Source organism: Sorghum bicolor, chromosome 2, assembly GCF_000003195.3.
Source record: "Sorghum bicolor cultivar BTx623 chromosome 2, Sorghum_bicolor_NCBIv3, whole genome shotgun sequence".
Lineage (NCBI taxonomy): Eukaryota > Viridiplantae > Streptophyta > Magnoliopsida > Poales > Poaceae > Sorghum > Sorghum bicolor.
The window spans coordinates 71,104,545-71,127,133 of record NC_012871.2 but is presented as its reverse complement, the minus strand read 5'-3'; the positions used below and the strand labels follow the sequence as shown (position 1 = coordinate 71,127,133).

The 22,589-nt window shown below is 42.0% G+C and overlaps 3 protein-coding genes and 1 long non-coding RNA gene across 5 annotated transcripts; 2 read left to right on the top strand and 2 right to left on the bottom strand.

Moving 5' to 3' along the window:
- On the top strand, positions 15–3,178 carry LOC110432241 (L-type lectin-domain containing receptor kinase IX.1-like). Its single transcript, XM_021452247.1, has one exon. The coding sequence runs from the start codon at positions 841–843 to the stop codon at positions 2,902–2,904; it is 2,064 nt and encodes a 687-aa protein (XP_021307922.1). The 5' UTR covers positions 15–840; the 3' UTR covers positions 2,905–3,178.
- On the bottom strand, positions 1,513–5,336 carry LOC8056364 (protein-lysine methyltransferase METTL21D). Of its 2 annotated transcripts, none has more exons than XM_021452248.1 (2): positions 4,433–5,336; positions 1,513–1,641 (listed from the first exon to the last, which is right to left on the bottom strand). In XM_021452248.1, exon 1 carries the CDS (start codon positions 5,243–5,245, stop codon positions 4,448–4,450), a length of 798 nt encoding a protein of 265 aa, XP_021307923.1. In that variant the 5' UTR covers positions 5,246–5,336; the 3' UTR covers positions 1,513–1,641; positions 4,433–4,447. The 2 variants fall into 2 exon arrangements, with proteins under 2 accessions (XP_021307923.1, XP_002460883.1); XM_002460838.2 differs by lacking the exon at positions 1,513–1,641 and adding an exon at positions 3,215–3,610.
- On the top strand, positions 8,085–9,365 carry LOC8056363 (BTB/POZ and MATH domain-containing protein 1). Its single transcript, XM_002463008.2, has one exon. It carries the CDS (start codon positions 8,152–8,154, stop codon positions 9,247–9,249), a length of 1,098 nt encoding a protein of 365 aa, XP_002463053.1. The 5' UTR covers positions 8,085–8,151; the 3' UTR covers positions 9,250–9,365.
- Positions 20,810–21,418, bottom strand: LOC110432355. The gene is made up of 2 exons (XR_002449776.1): positions 21,337–21,418; positions 20,810–21,168 (listed from the first exon to the last, which is right to left on the bottom strand). It is a non-coding gene; the product is annotated as an uncharacterized LOC110432355 (long non-coding RNA).

Below are 22,589 nucleotides of genomic sequence, written 5' to 3'. Positions count from 1 at the left end.
TTGAGATACTGGACAAAGCATACTGAGACAGATTTGATAAAACAAACCTCATTTGACGGCAGTTACAAAGATCAAGTAGTTGATTTTAGTTCTCAATTCTGAACATATCAGATACCCTAATAAGAATAACCCTTACAACTACGTGTGACCTTATTTGTGCCAGGTTTACGCACAGACTGAAGCTTACACGGTATTAAGAAACGAAACTTTTACTAGCTCTCAGGCTGTCAGTGTCACTGACCTGATCTTTAAGGCCAGGTAATAGATTAGATACAGATACACGGAATGCTGCGTTATACAGACCCAGTTTGGTAAGCACAGATGCCAGATGGAAAGGATCCTCTGAGCTCCAGGGATATCACAGATGAAACCTGCTCCGTTTGCTGAAAGAAGCAAAGTTCTTTGGCCGGCAACCAAACAAAACTGTGTGTGGACGGACGATTCTTGACCTTCTTGCGTGTTATTATCTGTTTTTGTCTATGCTCTAGGCCGGCAATGGCGATAGAAACCAAGCATCTTCAGCATCCTCCCTCTGGAAATTTTCAATTCGTAGTTCAACATCATCCCATTATTTTACAGCCACCTCTGATACAATCAATATAAACTACAAATTTGAGCTGCTTCTCTTGTGGCTTACACAAGGCCTGTGTCCTATTTACAAGCCGCACTGCGCCAGTACTGATGCACAAAATAACAAGAAGCGTGTGTGAAATGTGAAGTAACCAAACTGACCAAGTCGAGAGTTCATAGTTATTTACATTAGCAAGCATAGGAAGAGGTTTTTCAGCTCCTCGCCTCTCCTTCCTTCCTTCCCTCTCCCTCCAGTTTCCTCACCAAGCCATGAGATCAAGAACCACATCTACTTGCTTTTTAGCTCTCCACTTAATCGTATCTTTCAATATCACCGGTGTCAGTCCTGTGTCTTTCAAGCTGAACTTCACCGAGTCAAACAACAAGGGAGCAACCACAATCCAGTTTCAGGAGGATGCCTTCTACAACAGGGCGATCAGGCTTACCAAGGAAGAGCTGGATGGCCAGATTGCTCATAGTGTCGGCCGAGCAGTCTTCGCAGATCCGGTGACACTCTGGGATAGCACCACTGGTCAGTTAGCTGACTTCACAACTCGCTTCACATTCATGATAAAAGCTCCTGTTGCTCATGGCTCGTATGGTGAGGGTCTCGCCTTTTTCCTCTCACCATACCCTTCTGTTGTCCCCTATAATTCCACGGATGGTAATCTTGGCCTCTTCGGTAGTAGTGCTGATCAGAGTGAGACATCCAATCAGATTGTGGCCGTCGAGTTTGACAGCCACAAGAACCCATGGGATCCAGATGACAACCACGTAGGGATCAATATCCATTCCATCGTATCTGTGGATAATGTAACATGGAACAGTAGCATCAAGGATGGCAAGATAGCCAACGCATGGGTAACTTACCGGGCCAGCTCCAGGAACCTGAGTGTCTTCTTGACGTACAAGGACAACCCCCTATTCAGTGGCAGCTCCTCCCTATCTTATTCAGTTGATCTCAGAAAATATCTCCCAGAAAAAGTGGCTATCGGCTTCTCAGCTGCCACTGGTCAATTGGTAGAGGCTCATCAGATACTTTACTGGGAATTCCGTTCTACTGATTTGCAGCTGAAGAGTAAGAAGATGAAAAATGTATTAGTCATAAGCTTGGCTACTAGTATAAGTGGCATAATCTGTTTTATGGGTTTGGTTTGGTGCTTCATGAGTTATAAAAAGACTAGGAGGACAAGAAAGGAGGAAGAAGAGAAGATAGAATATGATGAGTCCATTGACGGTGAGTTTGAGAAAGGGAGGGGTCCAAGAAGATTTCAATACAATGAACTTGTGGCTGCTACAGAGAATTTTGCTTTGGAGAGAAAACTCGGAGAAGGAGGCTTTGGAGCAGTTTACAAGGGTTTCTTGAAGGACCGAAACCTCAACATCGCCATAAAACGAGTTGCCAAAGGATCAACACAGGGGAAGAAGGAGTACATCTCTGAGGTTAAGATCATCAGTCGGCTGAGGCATAGGAACCTTGTACAACTTGTGGGCTGGTGTCATGAGCATGGGGAGTTCTTGCTCGTGTATGAGTTCATGCCAAACAGGAGCTTGGACACACACCTATATGACAATTACAACCTGTTAGCATGGCCATTGCGGTTCAAGATCACCACTGGTGTTGCATCTGCCCTCCTGTACCTCCACGAGGAGTGGGAGCAATGTGTTGTGCACCGTGATGTCAAGCCAAGCAACGTGATGCTTGATTCTTCATTCAGTGCTAAGCTTGGGGACTTCGGACTGGCACGTCTTGTAGACCATGACCGAGGCTCGCAGACTACAGTGATAGCTGGCACAATGGGTTACTTGGCTCCAGAGTGCGTCACCACTGGCAAAGCAAGCAAAGAATCTGATGTATACAGCTTTGGTGTTCTTGCATTGGAGGTTGCCTGTGGAAGGAGGCCTATTGTGCTAAAGGAAGATGATGACAAGATCAATCTGGTTCAATGGGTGTGGGATCTCTATGGAAGAAATGAGATCCTTAATGCAGTTGATGGGAGGCTTGATGGTGCATTGGATGAGCACGAAGCCGTGTGCTTGATGATTGTGGGGCTCTGGTGTGCACACCCAGACTACAATTTCCGACCTTCGATCCGCCAGGTCATAAGTGTATTGAAGTTTGAGGCACCATTGCCAAGCCTTCCACCAAAGATGCCTGTGGCAATGTATTTTGCACCACCAATCCATCTTTGCAGGTTTTCCTACACCTCGTCTGATGGAACACAAAAGGAACTGGAGGGGTCCAACGTTTATGCAAAGACAACAAGCTCGTCCAGCGCAACCAATGCTTCTAGTTCACCTCCCTCTGTTCACTTACCACAGATGGGTTACTAAGTCTGTCAACTTCCCTTTTATTATATGCTAAATATGTTTAATTGTGTTTTGTGCCAATGGTATTTGAGAGGCACACAGCCAAAATACTTTTATTGACTTTATCAGGATGTTTACAGCTTGTGTATAGGCTGTCATGGACATAACTATTATGTACTGAAATGCTCCTGGCAATGATTATTTTTATGTAAATGCAGTAATCTAGGTGAAGCTATAACATTCATCTACCAACTAGACTTCTGTGCTGGTCGTTCTTATATTGTTCATCAATTAGAAAGTCAAGTTTTCATTTCTTTTCTCTTCTTTCCTTTTTCCTTTGCTTTGGATATGGTCAAGCTCTACTATTGTCCTATAACAGGTGAAGGCCAGCTCTGGCATGCCAATTACCTACTGATAGAATAAACACTCACTATCCCTATATCTCTTCTACTTATCATTAGTTTTTTTTATTTTTAAGATGTACCTTTCCAAAGTTTTCCTGCATGCGATGTTTGATGACTTCCCTCTTTAGAAAGGACACAGCATAACTTAAGATGTAAGACATCAGAGACATTGAAAGTAATAAGATCCAGGGTTTCCCTGTAACTCATACGAGAGGATATATCGCTTAACGGCTTAGCAGTGGTGTTGGAAAATCTGAAATTAACAGTTAATTTATGTTACTTCAGTTAATGGTGAAGCAAATATTTGTTTTGTATTGCACAAGGACCTAGAAGCAAAAAAAAAAAAAAGAAGCAGTTAGGCGGTACAAAACTTGAAATTACACCATCCAAACAATAATGTGAGTATAATACTATTCACACAACAGAACTACAGAAGGAACTAAATTTTAGCTGAATAAACCATTAAAATGAAAAAAAACGTTGTTAACAACGGTCATGAGTTTACACTTTACAGTCATGATAAGGCACATAGTGATTGATCTCTTCACCAGAGGTCCATCATCACTTGAAACATAATATGAAACACACTAGCATTACCAGCAATTTCATCATGTCCGAACTACAAGATAAGCACCCTTGCAAAGCACATGTGCCAACTACCTCGTAGTTCAATCATATTTTTTTTCACACATAAGAACTTTTTAGAAAAAATGAATCTTACATAAGAATAAGATCCTTCAACAACAAAAAAGCCTTGTAGTCCACAAGTTTGGGTAGGTTACCACAAGTTTGGGTAGGTTAGAGTTGAAACTCAACATGAGGTACCACTAAAAGCAGAGAGAATAAGATTCCTCAAAACTCATGGAATTCAAAAATGTAATATGACTCTTACATTGAACTCAATATATAGTAAACCAGAGCAAAACCTCACCGATACAATCTAAAATCAGTATGCGTCCAACTGCAAAGTCAACCCAGTTTTGGTCCAGAGTTGCACAATGTTTACATTGTTCACAGGAACTATTTTCTGTTTCCAACATTAGAATCTAGCACGCAACAAACTATTTTCCAGTTTTGGTCCAGACAGCAGCAGCAGCAGCAGCGGTGCAACATGAACACAGAGGCATAGGCAAGCAAGCAGCCTTTACCTTGAGGTACTTTCTTCACTTCTTGCCGTGCTGCTTCTTGGCGGTGAACCGGTAAACCACCGGCCCATGGCGCCAACCTTCGAGCGGCGGGTCCTCGTGAACCACCTCGACGTCGAACACCTTCCTCGCCTTGCCGAAGAACTTCTTGTCCGTGCGCTTCCACCGCCTCATGTGCGCCATGACGAACACCACCTCCCCCTTGACGAAGAACCGCAGCGTCTCTATCAAGGGGTCAACCAACGCCTCGTAGTACACCACGTCCGACGCCACGACGAGGTCGAACGGGGACGCCGCCGCGGCCACGTCCGCCATTGCGGCGGCGTCGCCCCAGCGGAGCGGCACGACGGAGGCGGCGCCGCCGGCGGAGGCGAGGAGGGCCGCGTTGAGCTCGGCGTTGTGGCGGAGGTTAGGGAGCGCGTCGGGGAGGTCGGAGAGGACGGCGCGCGCCGGGAGCGCCGCGGCCAGGGCGAGCCCCGCGGCGCCGGTGCCGGAGCCGAGCTCGAGGACGCTGAGCGGGCACCCCGGGGCAGGCGAGCGCGGGAGCAAGCGCGGGGTGGCCGGGAGGACTCGCAGGAGGGTGGAGGCCGAGGGCCAGAGCTGGAACGAGAGGCCCCGCGAGGGGAGCGCGCGGACGGTGATGGGGGCCGGGAGGGAGGGGATTTGGAAGTGGTGGAGCTCCGCGCGCGATGGGGAGGAGGGTGCGGCGCTGGAGGGGAGGAGGTTCGGGAGGAGTAGGTCGTCGGAGTCCGAATCCGAGGAGACGTTGGAGGGGAGTTTGTCGGCGACCAAGTCGGCGGCGGTTGCGGCGGCCATCGGACAAGAAGCGAGATGCTCGGGTTTACTAGGTCAACGCCTGCTGGAGAGTGAGTGGGGACACTGGATTCCGTGGCGTATCGTAGATTCGCAGGATGATACACGTCCGGCTTCCTATTTTGACGCAGACAGGCTACTTTTTTTGGAAGGCCTTTTGCACCTGGATTTTCCTCTCTCGGCAGATGAACGAGGAGGCTACGGGAGAACGGATCCTACCATATTCTCACGAGAAAACCGCAGACGTTTACTATGAAACTGGTCGTATATTCTTGAAGTACTCCCTCCGTCCCTTTTTAATTGTCGTTTGCGCTTCTCAAAAAATAACTATCGCTAATTATATATTAAAAAATATTAATATTTATAATACATAATTAGTATCATTAGAAAGATCTTTGAATCTAGTTTTTTAACAAATTTATTTGGAAATACAAATATTGCACGTATTTTCTACAAATCGAGTCAAACTTGTGGCACGTACACCAACGGCGACAACTAAAAAGAGACAGAGAGAGTATGTCCTTGGGGGATAACTATGGTATATCAATCCCACGTGTATGCAGGGAGGATTCCTCATCTTCCATATTTTTTCTAAGAAATTTGCTATTTACCATACTATACTCCTATATCTATTAGATTTATGAACCACTAAATGAAATATAACATTAACATCTTAGATCTCCTTCCAACCTCATCTCTTTCTATCCTCGATATGCAACCTGCGTGCGACTCACCCATTGGGATCCAGATGACCTAGGCTAGGAGAGGTGGTTGGTGGACGGTGGCACATGAGGGGTGTTAAGTCCTTCCTGTATAACACCTTTTTGAAGATAAGATTCTACTAATATGAAGGGCACTAGCATGGAGCGGGGGAAGGGGCAAAGGAGGGTGAAGGAGAACACTTGTGCATAATTGCCTACATGATGGCTACGTCAATAAATATATAGCAATTCGCCTTTTCTAATAGAAATTGGCTAGGACTCCTTTAGCGTCTAGTTTTGAAAGAATTCAAAGGAGCATATACACATTGTTTTTTTTAAAACCATATATAATCTACTTTTAGAATAACAATGTTTGGATATAAGTTCAACTACGACGGACATCTAGCGAGATAACAAAGCTAAAGAGGACAAACAAGTAGGAAGATAAATGTCGTGTTTGATTCCACGGAAAGGTTTGCCTAGCCTAACCTAGCATAGCCTTACTAGCATAAGCAAAGAAAAGCTCATTTGGCCCAGTAAGCCTATTTAGAGAGGAAAATCTTGCCAACACAAAAATCAAGGTAGGCAAGGTCGTCAAGAATCCAATACGTCATGTCTAGTACGTGTGTATTGCACTAGCCATCGCTTTCTAATTTTTAGGGCAGTTTAGCAAGGTTCCAGCTTTGGGTCTAGCAACAACTTCGGTCGAAGAGCTGGAGGAACTATACCAAATACTTCAGGAGGATAAGCTATTTTCATACGAAAGAAGAGCCAAAGTTGTTTTAAAGTTAAGAGCCATGGCCACAACAAGTGACTTCTCCTCAATTGCTTCGGTTCCTCTAGGGAAGAATTTAAGAAGGAGCTCTATCCAACGAGATCTTAGCAAGGTAAAGTTACGACTACGAAGCATGAGAAGCAAAGTGTTTCTACAATCAAGAGTTAAGTCCCTAAAAACCTTTATGAGCGCTAGTGAATATACCAGGCGGAGGGAGTATTTTCTAGAGCGTGAATGTATACCTACACTATTTAGATTCAAGTCCTAGTCCCAAATTTAAATGTTTATATTTTAATTAAAATAAAATGTCACCTAATTTCTTCTAGATTGTCAAGTTTTTTATTCACTAGCAAATATGCTCATACATCGCAATGGAACCCAATAAATACAAGAATGGCCAGATGCAAGTTATTCTAACTTGTAAAAACATAGGTCATACAAGATACATGGGTGTGACCTAGTACGTATTGGAATCAGACGTATATCCATCATTGCTAGATGTGAGTTGTTCTAACTTGTATGCATATAGGTCATGAATCCAGGCCATGTAAGAGACACGGAGGGCATGAATACAGTTTGAAAAGTAAAAGAAGTGGGACGGAAGAAGCTCTTCACTAACTGGATATTAAGTGCGGGTGGACGAAAAAATAGATAGAGAGAAATTTAACCTTTTAATATTAGGTATATATATAGAGAGAGATATAGATTAATATTATGTATATGTATATCTATATCTATATCTATATCTATATCTATATCTATATCTATATCTATATCTTATAATATTAAACCCCACTAGTCATTCTATCTCGTCATGCAAGCAGTCCACTTCACTAGTTTACTATAATATACATTTAATTATTGTCATTCGACGCCACGCCATCCACTATCATCAATTTATAATAATTTATTTATTTGTATAAATATAGTTTAGTCTAACTTCAATTAAATTTATCTATAATAGAGATAGAGATATGAGATACAACATAACAAATCAAACGAAAACGTTGAAAAAAGAACGATGGGCGGATGAAGCTCAAGTCACGGTTGCCTTTGGGTATAAGAACCGTATGGGCCTTAGAGAGCCTCAGCCCGCTAGTTTCAAAGTTGTCGGGTTCTGATTGCTATTCGGGCCTACGAAGCAGGGAGAGAGAGAGGGAGAGAGAAGACCCAGGAAGTCCAACTGCCGTCACCGGGTCTCCAGACTCTCCACGTCTTCTCCGGCGCCGTCATTGCCACTGCCCGCGGCAGCCATCTTCACAAGGTTGTATTTGCCTCCACCGCGGGGCGCGGGCTCTTCTCTCCCCTCTGCCTCAGATTCTGATTTGTGAATTTTTCCTTTTTTGCCATCTCAAAGGTCACGACTCACGAGCACGCGCTTACGCCGCCGCCGCCTCGATTACTTCAGCTTCGGCCATCGTCGTCTTCTCTAGATGCCTCGCCATATGCGTACAACGACGGTGGTGTCGACGTGCACTCCAGTCACGGAGGAAGTCAGGCACGTGTTTGAGATCGTCGGCTACAGCAAGCACAGGGGAATGGGCCACGACGGCTTCATTAGGTCCGGCACTTTCTCCGTTGGTGGACATGAGTGGGCCATTCGCTTCCACCCTGATGGGTACTGCTCCAGCTCCGGCAATGTGGATACAGATTTCATCTCAGTCTATCTTGAGCTCTTGGACAAGGGCGCCAAGGTGCGGGCGTCCTGCGACCTGAGCCTGGTCGTCCAGAACACCGGTTTGTCGACGTCGGTGCACAAGACAGGGCCCAGGATATTTCATCAGGGTCAAAGCAGTGCGTTTGCCCCGCAGACAAACCTGTTCATGAAGAGGAACGACCTCGTGGCGTCAGGGTACCTTCAGAACGATCGCCTCACGATCGAATGTGTTGTTATTGTCATGATGAAACCACAGGTAGCTACGACAGGATTCCTAAACAACATCGGTCTCCCACCATCCAACATCATAGAGAACCTTGGTAGCTTGTTAGAAACAGAGGAGGGTGCAGATGTCAGATTCAGTGTTGGAGGTGAGACCTTTGCAGCACACAGGCTTGTGCTTGCTATGCGGTCACCGGTTTTCAAAGCAGAGCTCTATGGGACGATGATGGAGGGGAGGTCGGAGCTCGTTACCATCCAAGACATGCAGCCTACTGTGTTTAGAGCCCTCCTGCATTTTATCTATACTGATTCTTTGCCTGACATGGTTGATCACAGGGGAGATGCTATCACTGAAATGATCCGCCATTTAATCGTAGCTGCAGACAGGTATGCTGTGGATGGGCTCAAGTTGATATGTCAAAGCATTCTTTGTGAGAGACTTAATGTGAAGGACGTGGCAATAACATTGGCTTTGGCTTATCAACATAACTGTGATAGGCTTAAGGATGCTTGCCATGAGTTTCTCACAGCTTCAAATTCAAATGTGCTGGATATGGTGATAGCAACTCCAGGTTATAAGAATCTCAAGACAACCTGCCCTTCTGTGCTAGCAGATGCATTTGAGAAGGCGATGAAACGGCGTAAGACATAAGAAGCACATCTTAGGTTGTATACCGGTGTTACTTATTAAATCATATGTCAACTTGTTGGCATTTGCTAGAGCAACAACAGCTCATGATAATTTGAACACAGGGATGAGGATCCCAGTGTGATTAGAATCTAAGAATGGTTTAGTTTGTTTGTTCTAATCAGAGTTAGAAGTGAGAACTATCAAGTATAAACTATCAAGCTATATATTGTTCATTGGGTATAGATTTTGGATTCTGTCTGCACACTTAAACAATACATACTATGCCACATCATTATTAGAGTTGATTGGGCTATTTGGCTCAAAACAAATGATTGTGTGTTTAACAATTGCCAACCAATATCAAACACTTGTGAACTGATTATAGATCAGTTAATTGGGTTCCTTGTGGCGGAACCTACCCACCTAGATTCAAGTCATCAACTTAGCACAGGTGCTCGTATTTTTCTGGATTTATTTCGGAATTTAACAGTGTTATGCTTTCAACGGTAGACGTTCCCATCAACAGCGGGGCACTAGTCCTTCAGAGGTGTTCATAGGGGTAGGGTTTGCGTGTGTGTTCTTACTTCTTAGGGGTGAGTATGCGTGCATTGTGAATGTCTGCATTGTATTGTGTAATTTGCAAAAAATATCAAACACTTTGCATGCATTGGCATTGATTTCGAGCTCTATTGCACATAGGAACTTAAGGTTGAAGAACCACCTAGTTTACTCTTGCCAGCTACTAGAAGCAAGGTCGATAGAGTTCTTTTTCGCGACCGGGGATAGCTTTTCATTATAAGAAAGAGAATTACATGGCACAACTACAAGAGCCCTCGTAGCAAAGATTACAAACCACCATAGTGGTGAGTAATCTGAGATACATCATAATGAAAAAGAAAAAGAAGGAAAGAAAGAAAGAGCGACTATCGTCAACACCCAAAACCTACCAAATAAGCTTTTAAGAAAAGGATACAACGAAACAATGGATGTCTACAAACTAGATGATGCCTTGGTGGCAAAGTATCCACCCAGAGCAATGGTGGCAAAGCATCCACCAGCGAAGACCATGGCACCCAAGTATCCACTAAGTTGAGGGTCAACACGCTCTCGGCAACATGTACCAGAGAGGGGACCTAGAGCCAATGACGTCAAAGCATCCACTAGGGATTCGACCAATGGCCAAGGCCTTGTTTAGTTCCAAATTTTTTTGCAAAATAGGAATAGTACCACTTTCGTTTGTATTTGACAAATATTATCCAATCATGTACTAACTAGATTCAAAAGATTCGTCTCATCAATTCCGACCAAACTGTGTAATTAGTTTTTATTTTCGTCTATATTTAATACTTCATGCATGCGTCTAAAGATTTGATGTAACGGGGAATCTGAAAAATTTTACAAATTTTTTTGGGAACTAAACAAGGCCCAAGCATCCACCGGGGAAGAAGTGAAGGCGCCCACTACGACAAAGTATCTACAAGGGGAATGACCATGACACACTAGATAGCAAAACATTTAACAAAAGAGGAGGCCAACAACTACGGCGACAGAGTATCTGCCAGAGAAGCCAATGACAACCAAGTATCTGCCATGGAGAGAGCGATAGCGGCAAAGCATCCGCTATGATAGCCAAACAACGACAACAAGGTCCATTAATGCATGACAAACCATTGCAGGTAGAACATATGCACATTCAGACACAATGAGGAACTCCACCAAAAACGACGATATGGAATGAGCCATGGATGTCTGCAACCACACGGGGGACAAGCGACGAGCCGTAAGATATTTTTCAGCGATGCCTTTAGAAACGGGGTGATTCCCAAGGGTACCACTACAGAACGCCATCGTTGTTGGCCTTACAACCTGTAAGGCATGCTTATGCCCAGAATTTGCCGCCGTCGGTGGGAAACAAGGGCTTCAACAACTACGTCTCCAAAGATGTATGTGACGTGTTGAGGCTTCATTGTCGTCCACCTAGCCAAAATCGAGCTATGCTTCCACCTAGAACTCCCCCTACTCCACCCATGACGCCACGCATGACGCATGGCAACACAGGGGATGCCACACGGATCCCTCTGCCACCCTAGACTACCAGTAGGGGGTGCCAACCCCGTTGCTGGAACCCAGGCACCCAGCACTATGGATCCAACCGTGGTAGCTCCAAAATGAGATCTAGCTATGGGCCGTTGTGGATGTGTGAGCCACCTGGCTGCCACAGGCAACTCCGGTCGGCTCCACTCGCATGGAGTTCTTTGCCTCCAATAGATGACCTTTTTTAATTTTTAATATTGGATATTAGTGTTAAACACATTGTGTGGAGTGAGCGAAATTTGTAATAATTTTGAGTTCATCCCTCTTTTTGAAAAGAGAAGAGGTGTGAAGTCAGATTTTATCCATTACCTAAAAAAATACGTAGGAGGTTTCCAGGCTCCAGCTAAGTCGTATGGCTTTTCTTGTAGTAATATGTTGCTTGTTTATTTGTTCAAGTTCGAGCTGTGTTCCTCTGTCCTAGTGAAGTGGCAAAACGGAAACTAAGGCCCACGGTCCTAATAACGGCCCCCTTAAACATGTACGGGGAGGCCCACTTAAGCCTTTGATTCCCTTTTCAAGCGCCTACGAGTTAGGACTCTCGTTGTGCGCTGATTTATTGCTAAGGCTAGCAGCGAATAAATCCATGACCATATAAAAAAGCTAATCAAGACATTGAACTAATCAGCGATATTTATAGACTTTCATACAGGGAAAGAGGAAAATTAGAAATCCGTATAAGAAAAATAAAAGTTTAATCAGCTATGCAAGAAATTAATTAGTCTTTTAAGTTGAACCTAATAAATTGGAAGAGTCCAGTTAAAAATATTGCGTAGCGGCGCAAAGACGCTAAATAAAAATTGTGCCAACGAGTGCAAAATGCGGCCTCGCATGTGCGGGCCACCCCGTCGGCCCACTAAGGAAGGCAATGAGGTTAGCCCAACATCAATTGGCGCTCATGTTTAGATGAAAAGGGTTAGAGCAAGTATTATATTAGATTGTAAGTCGGAGAGAGTAGAAGCGGATTGTAAGCTTACAGCCGGCTCACACACAAGAATCAAGAAAGTTTGTGAGAAAGACAAGTGGGTCATGTATTAATAGTGATGAGCTAACCACTATATGAGTGAGCTGCAAGAAGGCTGTAAAGAAACCTTACAGCCAACAGTCGGTTGTATTATTAGTCTTACTCTTAGTGACCTACTGCAAGGCAGTTACGTACAGTGGCAGCGTGCTCTGGTATGCGGCACTGTATACGCCATGGATCCATCAAGTCATTTTTCAAAGCTTGTTCGCTTGAGATTATCTGTCGAATTTGCCAGTTATTTAGTATATATCTTGCACAACAAATCAGCAAGCAGTACTTTCAGCCAAGTGAATGTAATGGATTGTGCTACTCAATATGATATGATAATCTGAAGAAAACAAAAGTCATTTTGTTAGCCTTTCATTTCCAAATCATACGGCTGGTCCGAACATTCCACGTGGACACATCCAATATGTGAATCGGTTGGATTAACCGATCATTTAGCATACTATCCCCAACTTAAACATGCCATCCTAGCCGACTAAGCCAACTAGTAAAACTTGTTCTATGGGTCACCGTCACCGAGAGCATAGCCATTCTATCTAGATATATATCCTATACTCTGAATTATTGTGTGGAGGAAAAGAAAGCAATTGGATCCTAAATAGACCGTCTACTCTAAAGTGGCCCTATTTGATCATCATCGTGCTAGGCATAACTCTACCAATACACTTTTACACAGTACCATTGATCGTGGAGCGGAGTAGATTGGATTGTAGCAATGGATGGCGATCGATGGCTCATATCATCGTCTGCGAACATTGTAAGGGCTTGTTTGGTTCTTAGGGATCGGTGGCCAAGAACTAGTCTAGACTAGATTGCTTATGTAATGTGTACAGGCTTTGATTAATTAGCTGGATTGATTCCTGGATGGAATCCTAATTAACCAAACAAAGCCTACGGTTGTCCTGGTTTGGAGCCAGGAATAGTTCCAGTTTATCAAAGTATTTAAATTAGTGAATCGTTCCTACCTGAAATTATTCTTGTTGCTCAAACTACAGGAACCGGACAGTGCCTAAAAGATCTGGACTTGTTGGGGGAATATATATACCTGCACCGTATTTCTTCACTGCACTCGATCGAGACTAGGAGTAGGACTGAGCCACCTTCCAGCCGACAGCGCACGGCTCATAGGATAAAAAAAGAATTGTGATTCCTCAGGATGTGATGACATTCTGAGAAGATATGCAAAGCATCTGGATGAAGGATTACATACACCACTGAGATTCTATTCTGATGTAGCATCCATGTAAATGTACGCTCCTTATATTCGTATCTAATGAACCAGGATACTCCTTTTTCTCATATAAATTCATTTGGAAACTGAACGAGAATTTATTTTTTTTATTAGGTGCCTGTTCATAACCAAAATTGATAATTTTGTGCAATCAGCAAAAAATGAGTGATCTAGTATTAAATACCAGATGGTTCAGTTCTCTTAATTGCATATGGACAACGACTAATTTAGTGTCTAAATGAGATAATTACGGTCTCCAGAAAATTTTCTTCTCAAAATCAGCTGCAGGGATCCGGTATTGTGTATATACCAGATGTTCTGGTTTGGATAGTTCAGATCGAGTTTGATGTTGGAAATAAAAACAATTTAGCGATGCATAAATTAATTCCGACAACAATAAAAAGGCTAACAACATGTATCACAGATATATGAAACGAAACTAGCACTACGATTTGAATCAAGTTCACGGGATCTAGTGCTAGCAACAGAAAGGATATGAAACCGAATAACAGAAGGAGAATAGACATCCTTATAGTGGGGTTGTCGGCGCGAAGGAAGAAGAAGAAGAAGAAGAAGACCGTCGACGGAGATCGGCGAACACCGGGCGTAGTGGAAAGAAGACGTCCAGCGAGCAGTCGCGACGGCGCTTCCCAAAAACTTGATACACCCCCTACCCCGTGCAGGGACGCGAGGAGACGTAGGCTTCGGAGCCTGCTCTCCCGACACCGATGGCACGTCGGCGACGGGATGGAGAAGACGGCGGCAGCGCAGTAGTGTGACGAGAGAGAGATGAATCTCAGGTACAAAGGATGACGTCTCGCCTCATATTTATACACGCGTCGCACTACAAAGGATGACGTCTCGCCTCATATTTATACACGCGTCGCACGTAGCAAATAGGCAAGCAATCAATCACAAGGGTTGAAGCGGGAAATCGCCGGACCATTCACGCGCATGTCGTGCATGCGCGCCTATTGGCCCCGCCCCGCCCGGCGAGGCGAGGCGAGGCGAGCGAGCGCGTGTGGTTCTTCCTTTCCTCTCCCCAATTCCTTCAACAAGATGGAGATAGCTCAACCTTTTAAGTTGGCCTCACTCCACTTGAAGTAGCAAGGTGGGACTAAAGTCCCCACCTTTCCATATATACATGCATGTATGAGTGGGCCTTTGGGATTTATTTGGAATTGTTTGGCCCAAGGCCCAAAACATCTAACAATCCCCCACCACATCCCAAGGGCACGCGAGTCATACTCCCTGTACCACAGTACTGTTAATATACCAGCTATTCAGTGGAGACCGGTTAAGATTGAACATCCACCTAGAACAACAAGATAGACCCATCCGCAACTGCACAATGGACTAGGCCTTGAATTGGCAGTTTGGTGCGAATGGGCTTCACTCAAAGTCTTGATTGGTACTAGGCTGCCATAGCCAACCCCGCGAGTGGAGCGTATAAGTCATACTCCTAACTCACTTGATGAGCCTATTAAAGAATACCCAATTCTTATAAACTGCGACTAACAGTTGGGCTCACATAGGTGTGTTCTTATAAGAATACTCTGTAGGACAGTATCTTGCTATAAAGCCTCAGAACACATTAAGACAAAGTCAACCTGCCTTACAGAAATGAGAGTACTGCATCTCCAACGGAGTGGGTCAAATGAAACGATTGTACTCTCCCATTAACCAACAACTTGTTCTTCCCAGGTCCAAATTCACGGGATCTCCGATCACATAGGTTGGGTTACTGCTGAGGTTAACTCACATGGGTCTCAATCCCATCTCCTTCGATGCATTGTCAATCACGGTGCGTGATAGTCCTTTTGTAAAGGGATCTGCCAGGTTTTTAGCTGTCTGGATGTAGTCCACAGCTATTACTCCGGAGCTCCTTAATTTTCTAACAGACTTCAGTCTACGCTTTATATGTTTGCTGGACTTCTTTCCATATCCTGACTATTCTTCACCTTTGTGATCACTGTTTGATTATCACAGTTTATGAGAATAGCAGGAATTGGTTTCTCAACCAACGGCAAGTCCATCAACATATCTCTTAGCCACTCAGCCTCAGTAGAGGCTGTATCCAGAGCTGTAAGCTCTGCCTCCATTGTGGACTTTGTAAGTATAGTCTGCTTACAAGACCTCCAAGAGACAGCACAACCACCCAGAGTGAATATGTATCCACTAGTGGCCTTAAGCTCATCAGCTTCTGAAATCCAGTTTGAATCACTATATCCTTCAAGTACCCCTGGGTACCCTGAATAGTGAATTGCATAACTCATTGTACCTTTTAAGTAACGCATTACCCGATCAATACCACGCCAATGATCACTTCCTGGATTAGAGGAAAATCTACTCAACTTGCTTACAGCAAATGAGATATCAGGGCGGGTTGCGCTAGCTAGATACATCAATGAGCCAATAATTTGAGAGTATCTTAGATGATCGTTTCCTAGCCTTTTATTCTTTCGAAGTATTAGACTAGGATCATAGGGTGTTGGAGAAGGTTTGCAATCCATATAACCGAAACGGTTCAAAACCTTTTCCACATAATGAGACTGCAAAAGAGTAATCCCATTCTCACCCTTATTAAGTTTAATATTGAGGATCACATCGGCTTCTCCCAAATCTTTCATGTCAAAATTTTGGGATAAAAATGATTTAACATCATTGATCTCACGAGGCTCGTCCCAAAAATTAGTATGTCGTCAACATACAAACACAAGATTACTCCTTTGCCCCCACCATAACGGTAATACACACAAGTATCGGCTTCATTTATTGCAAACCCAGCAGAGGTCAACGTCTTTTCAAACTTCTCATGCCACTGCTTTGGTGCTTGCTTTAAGCCGTACAAGGATTTGAGTAACCTGCACACCTTGCCCTCTTGTCCTTGTGCTATAAATCCATCAGGCTGATTCATATAAATTTCTTCCTCTAACTCTCCATTAAGGAAAGCCGTCTTCACGTCCATCTGATGGACAAGAAGCTTATGGGAAGCAGCCAAGGATAATAGCACTCGGATTGTAGTTAATCTGGCAACAGGTGAGTAGGTATCAAAGAAATCCTCACCTTCTTTCTGTGTAAATCCTTTAGCAACAAGCCTTGCCTAGTACTTTTCAATAGCACCATCAGACCTGAGTTTCTTCTTAAATACCCATTTACAGCCAATTGGTCTACAACCCGCTGGTTTATCTACTACTTCCCATGTTCCATTTGCAGTGATGGAGTCCATCTCACTACGGACTGCATCCTTCCAATAATTTGCATCTGGTGATGCATATGCCTCTGCAATGGTCGTGGGAGTATCATCTATGAGATAGACAATGAAGTCATCACCAAAGGATTTTTCAACCCTTTGTCTTTTACTCCTTCTAGGAGCTACAACATTGCTATCCTCTTCAATACCAAGTGGGTAGCAAATAGGCAAGCAATCAATCACCGTATTATGGAAACTTTACCTGCCGTTTACGCACTTGCCATAATACAAAAATAATTGCTTACCAAATAGGCCAGCGCAATCTCCTCCATGCATGCAAAACTTCCAAGTAGCAAAAGGAAGCCGCGCACCCGCAAGGGTTGAAGCGGGAAATCGCCGGACCATTCACGCGCATGTCGTGCATGCGCGCCCATTGGCCTCGCCCCGCCCGGCGAGGCGAGGCGAGCGACGTGCATGCGCGCCCATTGGCCCCGCCCCGCCCCGCCCGGCGAGGCGAGCGAGCGCGCGCGCGTGTGGTTCTTCCTTTCCTCTCTCCAATTGCTTCAACAAGATGGAGATAGCTCAACCTTTTAAGTTGGCCTCACTCCACTTGAAGTAGCAAGGTGAGACTAAAGTCCCCCACCTTTCCATATATACATGCATGTATGAGTGGGCCTTTGGGATTTATTTGGAATTGTTTGGCCCAAGGCCCAAAACATCTAACATTTGAGTCACTTTTAGTTGCAAATCTTGATGAATTTGGAGATAGATCTCCCACCCTATAAATATCAAGGGTCATTTCGTATTCAATCAATCATTCAGTACAACTTTACTTGTTTGTCTTTATCTTTTTCCTGTTACTCTCTTTTTGCCATCCATTGATTGTTATACTTCCTAATGTTCTTATTTTGATTTATTTTACTTATGTTTTTCCTTCATGAATCAGCATTTGGTTTACAATTTTCTCGTTTTATATTTTATAAGCTAAAATATTGTTCTCATGAAGTTGAAGCATTTATTATTTAGGTCGAAGCTTTTTTAGGAGATCCATTACTATTTCTATTATCTATATTTCCATCAAACTTATTTTCGAAGTGATACTATTTCATTAAAGTTATTGTATGTTGTTTTGATTGAAAGAAACGAAAAGAAAAGAAAAGAAAGAAAACTCCTCTATGCAACTGGACCACAACTTATGTTTATAGTAGTGTAGAAAAAAAAAGAGAACATGCACACTTGAGTATCCACTCTTCATCCCTAGGTGTCACCTAAACCCACACATCCTAAGGCCTTGTTTGGATACGCATGTATTCATCTCAATCTATATGTTTTGAAGTGGTTTGACGTGTAAAGTTTCATTCAAATCTAAACATGTGCATCTAAACAAGGCCTTAACGACTAAACATGAGGAGTTGTTGATTATATATTATTAAAGAAAAATGTCTATAGGAGTAGTAGATAACAACGAGTGAGGTTTATCTTCCCATTTTTATTTTCTTGATAAGAAACTCGTTCCCTTTGAATCGTCTATGTCATCTTCCTTTCTATCAAATAGTATAGATGCTCATTCCAAGGTAGGCCTCCTCACTTATTGATAGGATCATTAGAGACATTGGTCATTCAGTCGGTTGTGTAAGTTGGATGTCGTTGTCAAAGCAAAATGAAAACCCCAAAGCCCAAACCAAGTACTATCTAGTTGAGTTGCAAATTTTATATCCGATACATAAATATATACTACCTTAGTCTCATAAGTATGCAATTCTAGATCTGGTCAAAGTTCGACTATCTTAAGTTTAATAAGTTTATAGAAGATATAATCAATATGTATGACTTTGAATAGATATATTATGAAAATTATATTTCTAATGAATCTAACGAGACTTATTTAGTCTGATAAAATAGGACAAACTTACGATTGTTTGCATTGACTTAGTATCATTTTGAAATATACAACCCCCACACCCACCATATATACCTCCCCACCCATCGTTAGTCTCCATTCAACCGAGTACGAAACAATAGTGCTAAATGCTCTGCCACTGCAGTTGTGTGAGATAACTGATATTTACACCTTGAGGAGATCGAAGCCATTACATGGATCATTCAGGAGAGGTGTTGGTCATATGAAGTTATAGTTCAACATTTTCTCATCATTCAGTAAAATTTTGAAAAAGAATAATATTTTTGTTCAACCACTTCTGTTGGACTAGGCTGGCCTGCATCTACGTTCATAGTTTATTTCATCGAGGACACCATAACAGGGCATTTATCTATGTTTTTTCTCACTATATTCATTATAATATTATAATATTATGAGATTTCACATTGCCTGGTAAAGACAAATATCTAACCATGTTTGGTTAGTCTCAAATATAACATTACAAAAATGTATCGGGTTAGAAACTGGAAATCTTGATTCCTATGTGATGGATTAAAAATCAATAGCAAGTGATGGAACAAATGGGATATGAAAAAAGAAGATAGTGAAGAAGACGAAACCCAATCAGATTATGTAAAACAACAAAGAAAAGAAAGGCAAACACAAAAAAAACATTTCTACACTAATAAGGAAATAGAAAAACAGACAGAGCGTGTGCAACAAAAAAATGGAACCCCAGATCCAACGCCAGCAAGTTATGATGCACGTAGTATTTGTGTAAATAAAAATAAGCCACGCTAACAAAAAAAACTCTCAAAGATGTACTAGATAACCTAGATAGTTAGGAATCATAATCCTAATCCCAACAGAAATGTCCAATCTGAGTAAGTTGAATATGAATACTAAACAAATAAGAAAGGACATAATAGAAATCAAGAATAATTTTTTTGGTCAAACTCAGTTCGCCAATAATATTAAATCATGGAAAGTTTTTTTATCCGACTCTATTCATTTTTGTGGCTTTTTTCCAACTCTCATTTTGTTTTTCTTCGATATCCTTTTTCATCTTTTTGAGTAAGACTCTCACACCTATGCTCCTTTTATTTACTATATACCACACACGGATCCATTATCATGGATCGGTGTGGCCTACAAATGAGAACGAGTTCTGATTTTGCTATGCCTATTTTTCTTGACAAACATATACCCATGGCCCGTTATCATCGTCACAGGCTCACATATGTGTGGAGATGGTATAGGCATGCATGCAGAATGTGATGCGACCAATTTTTTTGCCCATGCATTTTGTTTTTTTCCATTTTATTTGTCCTTCCATACAAAACAAATAATAAATATACTTATATTTCATTAATAAATAATTATTCCCACCTCTAAGTTGTTGATAAAGTTTTGATTATGAACAAAACTTAGATCAATCAATAATCCAATTAATCAAATAATAAGCAAATGTTTGAACAAGTAGTATGTCATTACCAGTTCAATCCTCGACAAGGGTTGTAACTCAATATTAAACTCTGTCTTATAGCGGGTGAAATATGTGAATCAAAGTATTATTTTAGATATAGACTTAATATGATATTATCGTATTATTGTTAATACTAATTAATATTGTGGATTTCGTGCTCATGAAAATAAATTATAAACTTTACATTTATGGAAAACATAAATAGATATGTAATATTTCTTTGATATGTTTTTTCTCCTGTTGCAACACGCGGGCATATTTGCTAGTTAGACTAAAAAGAGAAAAAAAAGAAATATTGTGTTAATCAACAGCTTAGATTATTGGAGACAGTATATGGGTACAAATGCAAAAGTTGGACTTTTTTATGGAAACCTTAATTTCTAACGAAATACCAGCTATGCTAGTGCCACTGAGCTAAAAATAATTCTTAACGAAATTAGAAACATGCCACTGAGCTAAAAGAAATTCGTAACCAAATTAGGAACAGTGGTAACCAAATTAGAAATAGTGGTAACTGGTAACCAGTTTCGAGTACCAACTATGCCTTCGACTATGCACACATCTATCTAAGGACTGGGCTAAGATGAGATGAGGTTGTGGGTAGAGGAGAAGAAGCTGGAGCTAGAGGATTCACAAAAAAACACAAGTAAAGGTGACAAATCCACTCAAGATTGACTTGGCATGCATAATAATAACTAAATCTCAAGCACATAATACCAAGTTGTGAATAAGTAATTAATTTATCAGTCATGCCTATTCATGGACCCAGCTCTCAAGAGTCCTAGTCATCAACACTATCAAGGAATTGTCGCCTCATCCTCTAGAAACAAGGCTTCGCCTCCACCATCATCAACATCTCCTTCTCCTTTACCTCCTTTTTTACCCATAAAGTTGGTATAAAGTTTAATGCACATGCAGTATTCTGGTACCACCCCGCCCCCACGACAGATTCCGTCTTTGTAGCCCTTGCTTTTACAATAACTTTCACACTCGGCTGGAGAGCACGTGACACCTGCGTTGGTCTCAGCACCTATGCAATCAAATGAAGGAACCAATCAATATTTAGTTTGACTATCATGCTATGATGTTAATATATATCCTAGTTATACATATTCATCAACTAAACCCAGTGACTAGACATGTGTACGATACATTTGTTCCATGCTTTGTAATTTGGATGCAGTCGATCCTCCCTCACCTAAGGTTAAAAGGGCCAGCACTAAGGCTGCCGCTGCCGCTAAGGCCCTCCCTTTCATGGTTGAGTTGAGCTATGATTTGTCGGATGAGAAGAGTGAAGAGAAAGAGAATGGCACAGGTGTTCATGTATAGTGCTCTAAGTGCATCTATTACCACTATTCATAACAAAATGGATGTGCATATCATTGCTTCGGATTCTCATTCATTAATTAGATATTTATTACATGAGTAGAGATAGAGACTTCAAATAAAAATCTAAGATATAGATATAGTTACAGATACATATACAAATATAGATAGAGACTTCAAATAAAAAAATTATCAATTCTGAAGCTGTGTATAGATAGATATCATGGAAATATATATTGTATGAAGACACTATGAATTTTCAAAGTTGATCTACAAGTTCGAAAGAAAAAAATCTAAGCCTTCTCTAAAAAATGTCTTTCTATATGCGGCTTGGTTAGTGGGATTCGGTGGAAGTCTTTATAGAGGCGGTTGGGAATTGAGTGGCTTGTGTCAAAAAAATGCAAGCCTCTGTAAGTCGTATGTAGTAGTGGCTCTTACTAATAATAATTCTTCTAGAACCAACTCTAACTAGCAATTTTCATATAAAATTAAATTGTTTCCTAGAACCTTATTATGTGATAATTCTACTACAGGTTGGATTTTATTTGACCAACGGGGAATTTTCTCTATTTATTGTACGGTGAATTATAATTAGGAATCAACTATAGAAATATAGTTTCACAGTCGATTGTTAGTTACTCAGGACCTAGGAACGGATTTAACCCTGTGATTTCGACATAATGGTTAAAATACAAATCGACTGTGTTGTAACTTTAGTTTTTAATCCACTATAGTAACATGTCAACATGATAGATTCAGAAAAAAACACTTGGAGAACTCCACCATTTTGATAGTGAATACATAGTTTCCTCAGTAGTTTCTAAATTTAAATAATATTAATGACTTCATGAATAGTTTTGGAGCCGTGCAGGAAAGATGCGAGTGGAGCGGAGCACGAGATCCGAGCCGAGAAGGAAGGAAACTACCCGTTTCTCCCCAACGCAGTTCGGCTTGTTTCCTCGAGCATCGGCGAACGTGAAGACTCCATTTCCTCAGTAGGAAATGGTTTCTCTATTTTCTCTTCTCTCTTCAATAAATCTAGTGCCACATCAACAATCTACTTAGTTGGCATGCTAATTAATAGAGATAGAAACTATCATAAATACACCATTGAAACTGCCCTAA

Bases quoted from the DNA above. Each gene is read 5' to 3' on its own strand.
- LOC110432241 (XM_021452247.1), top strand. From the start codon at position 841: ATGAGATCAAGAACCACATCTACTTGCTTTTTAGCTCTCCACTTAATC.
- LOC8056363 (XM_002463008.2), top strand. From the start codon at position 8,152: ATGCCTCGCCATATGCGTACAACGACGGTGGTGTCGACGTGCACTCCA.
- LOC8056364 (XM_021452248.1), bottom strand. From the start codon at position 5,245: ATGGCCGCCGCAACCGCCGCCGACTTGGTCGCCGACAAACTCCCCTCC.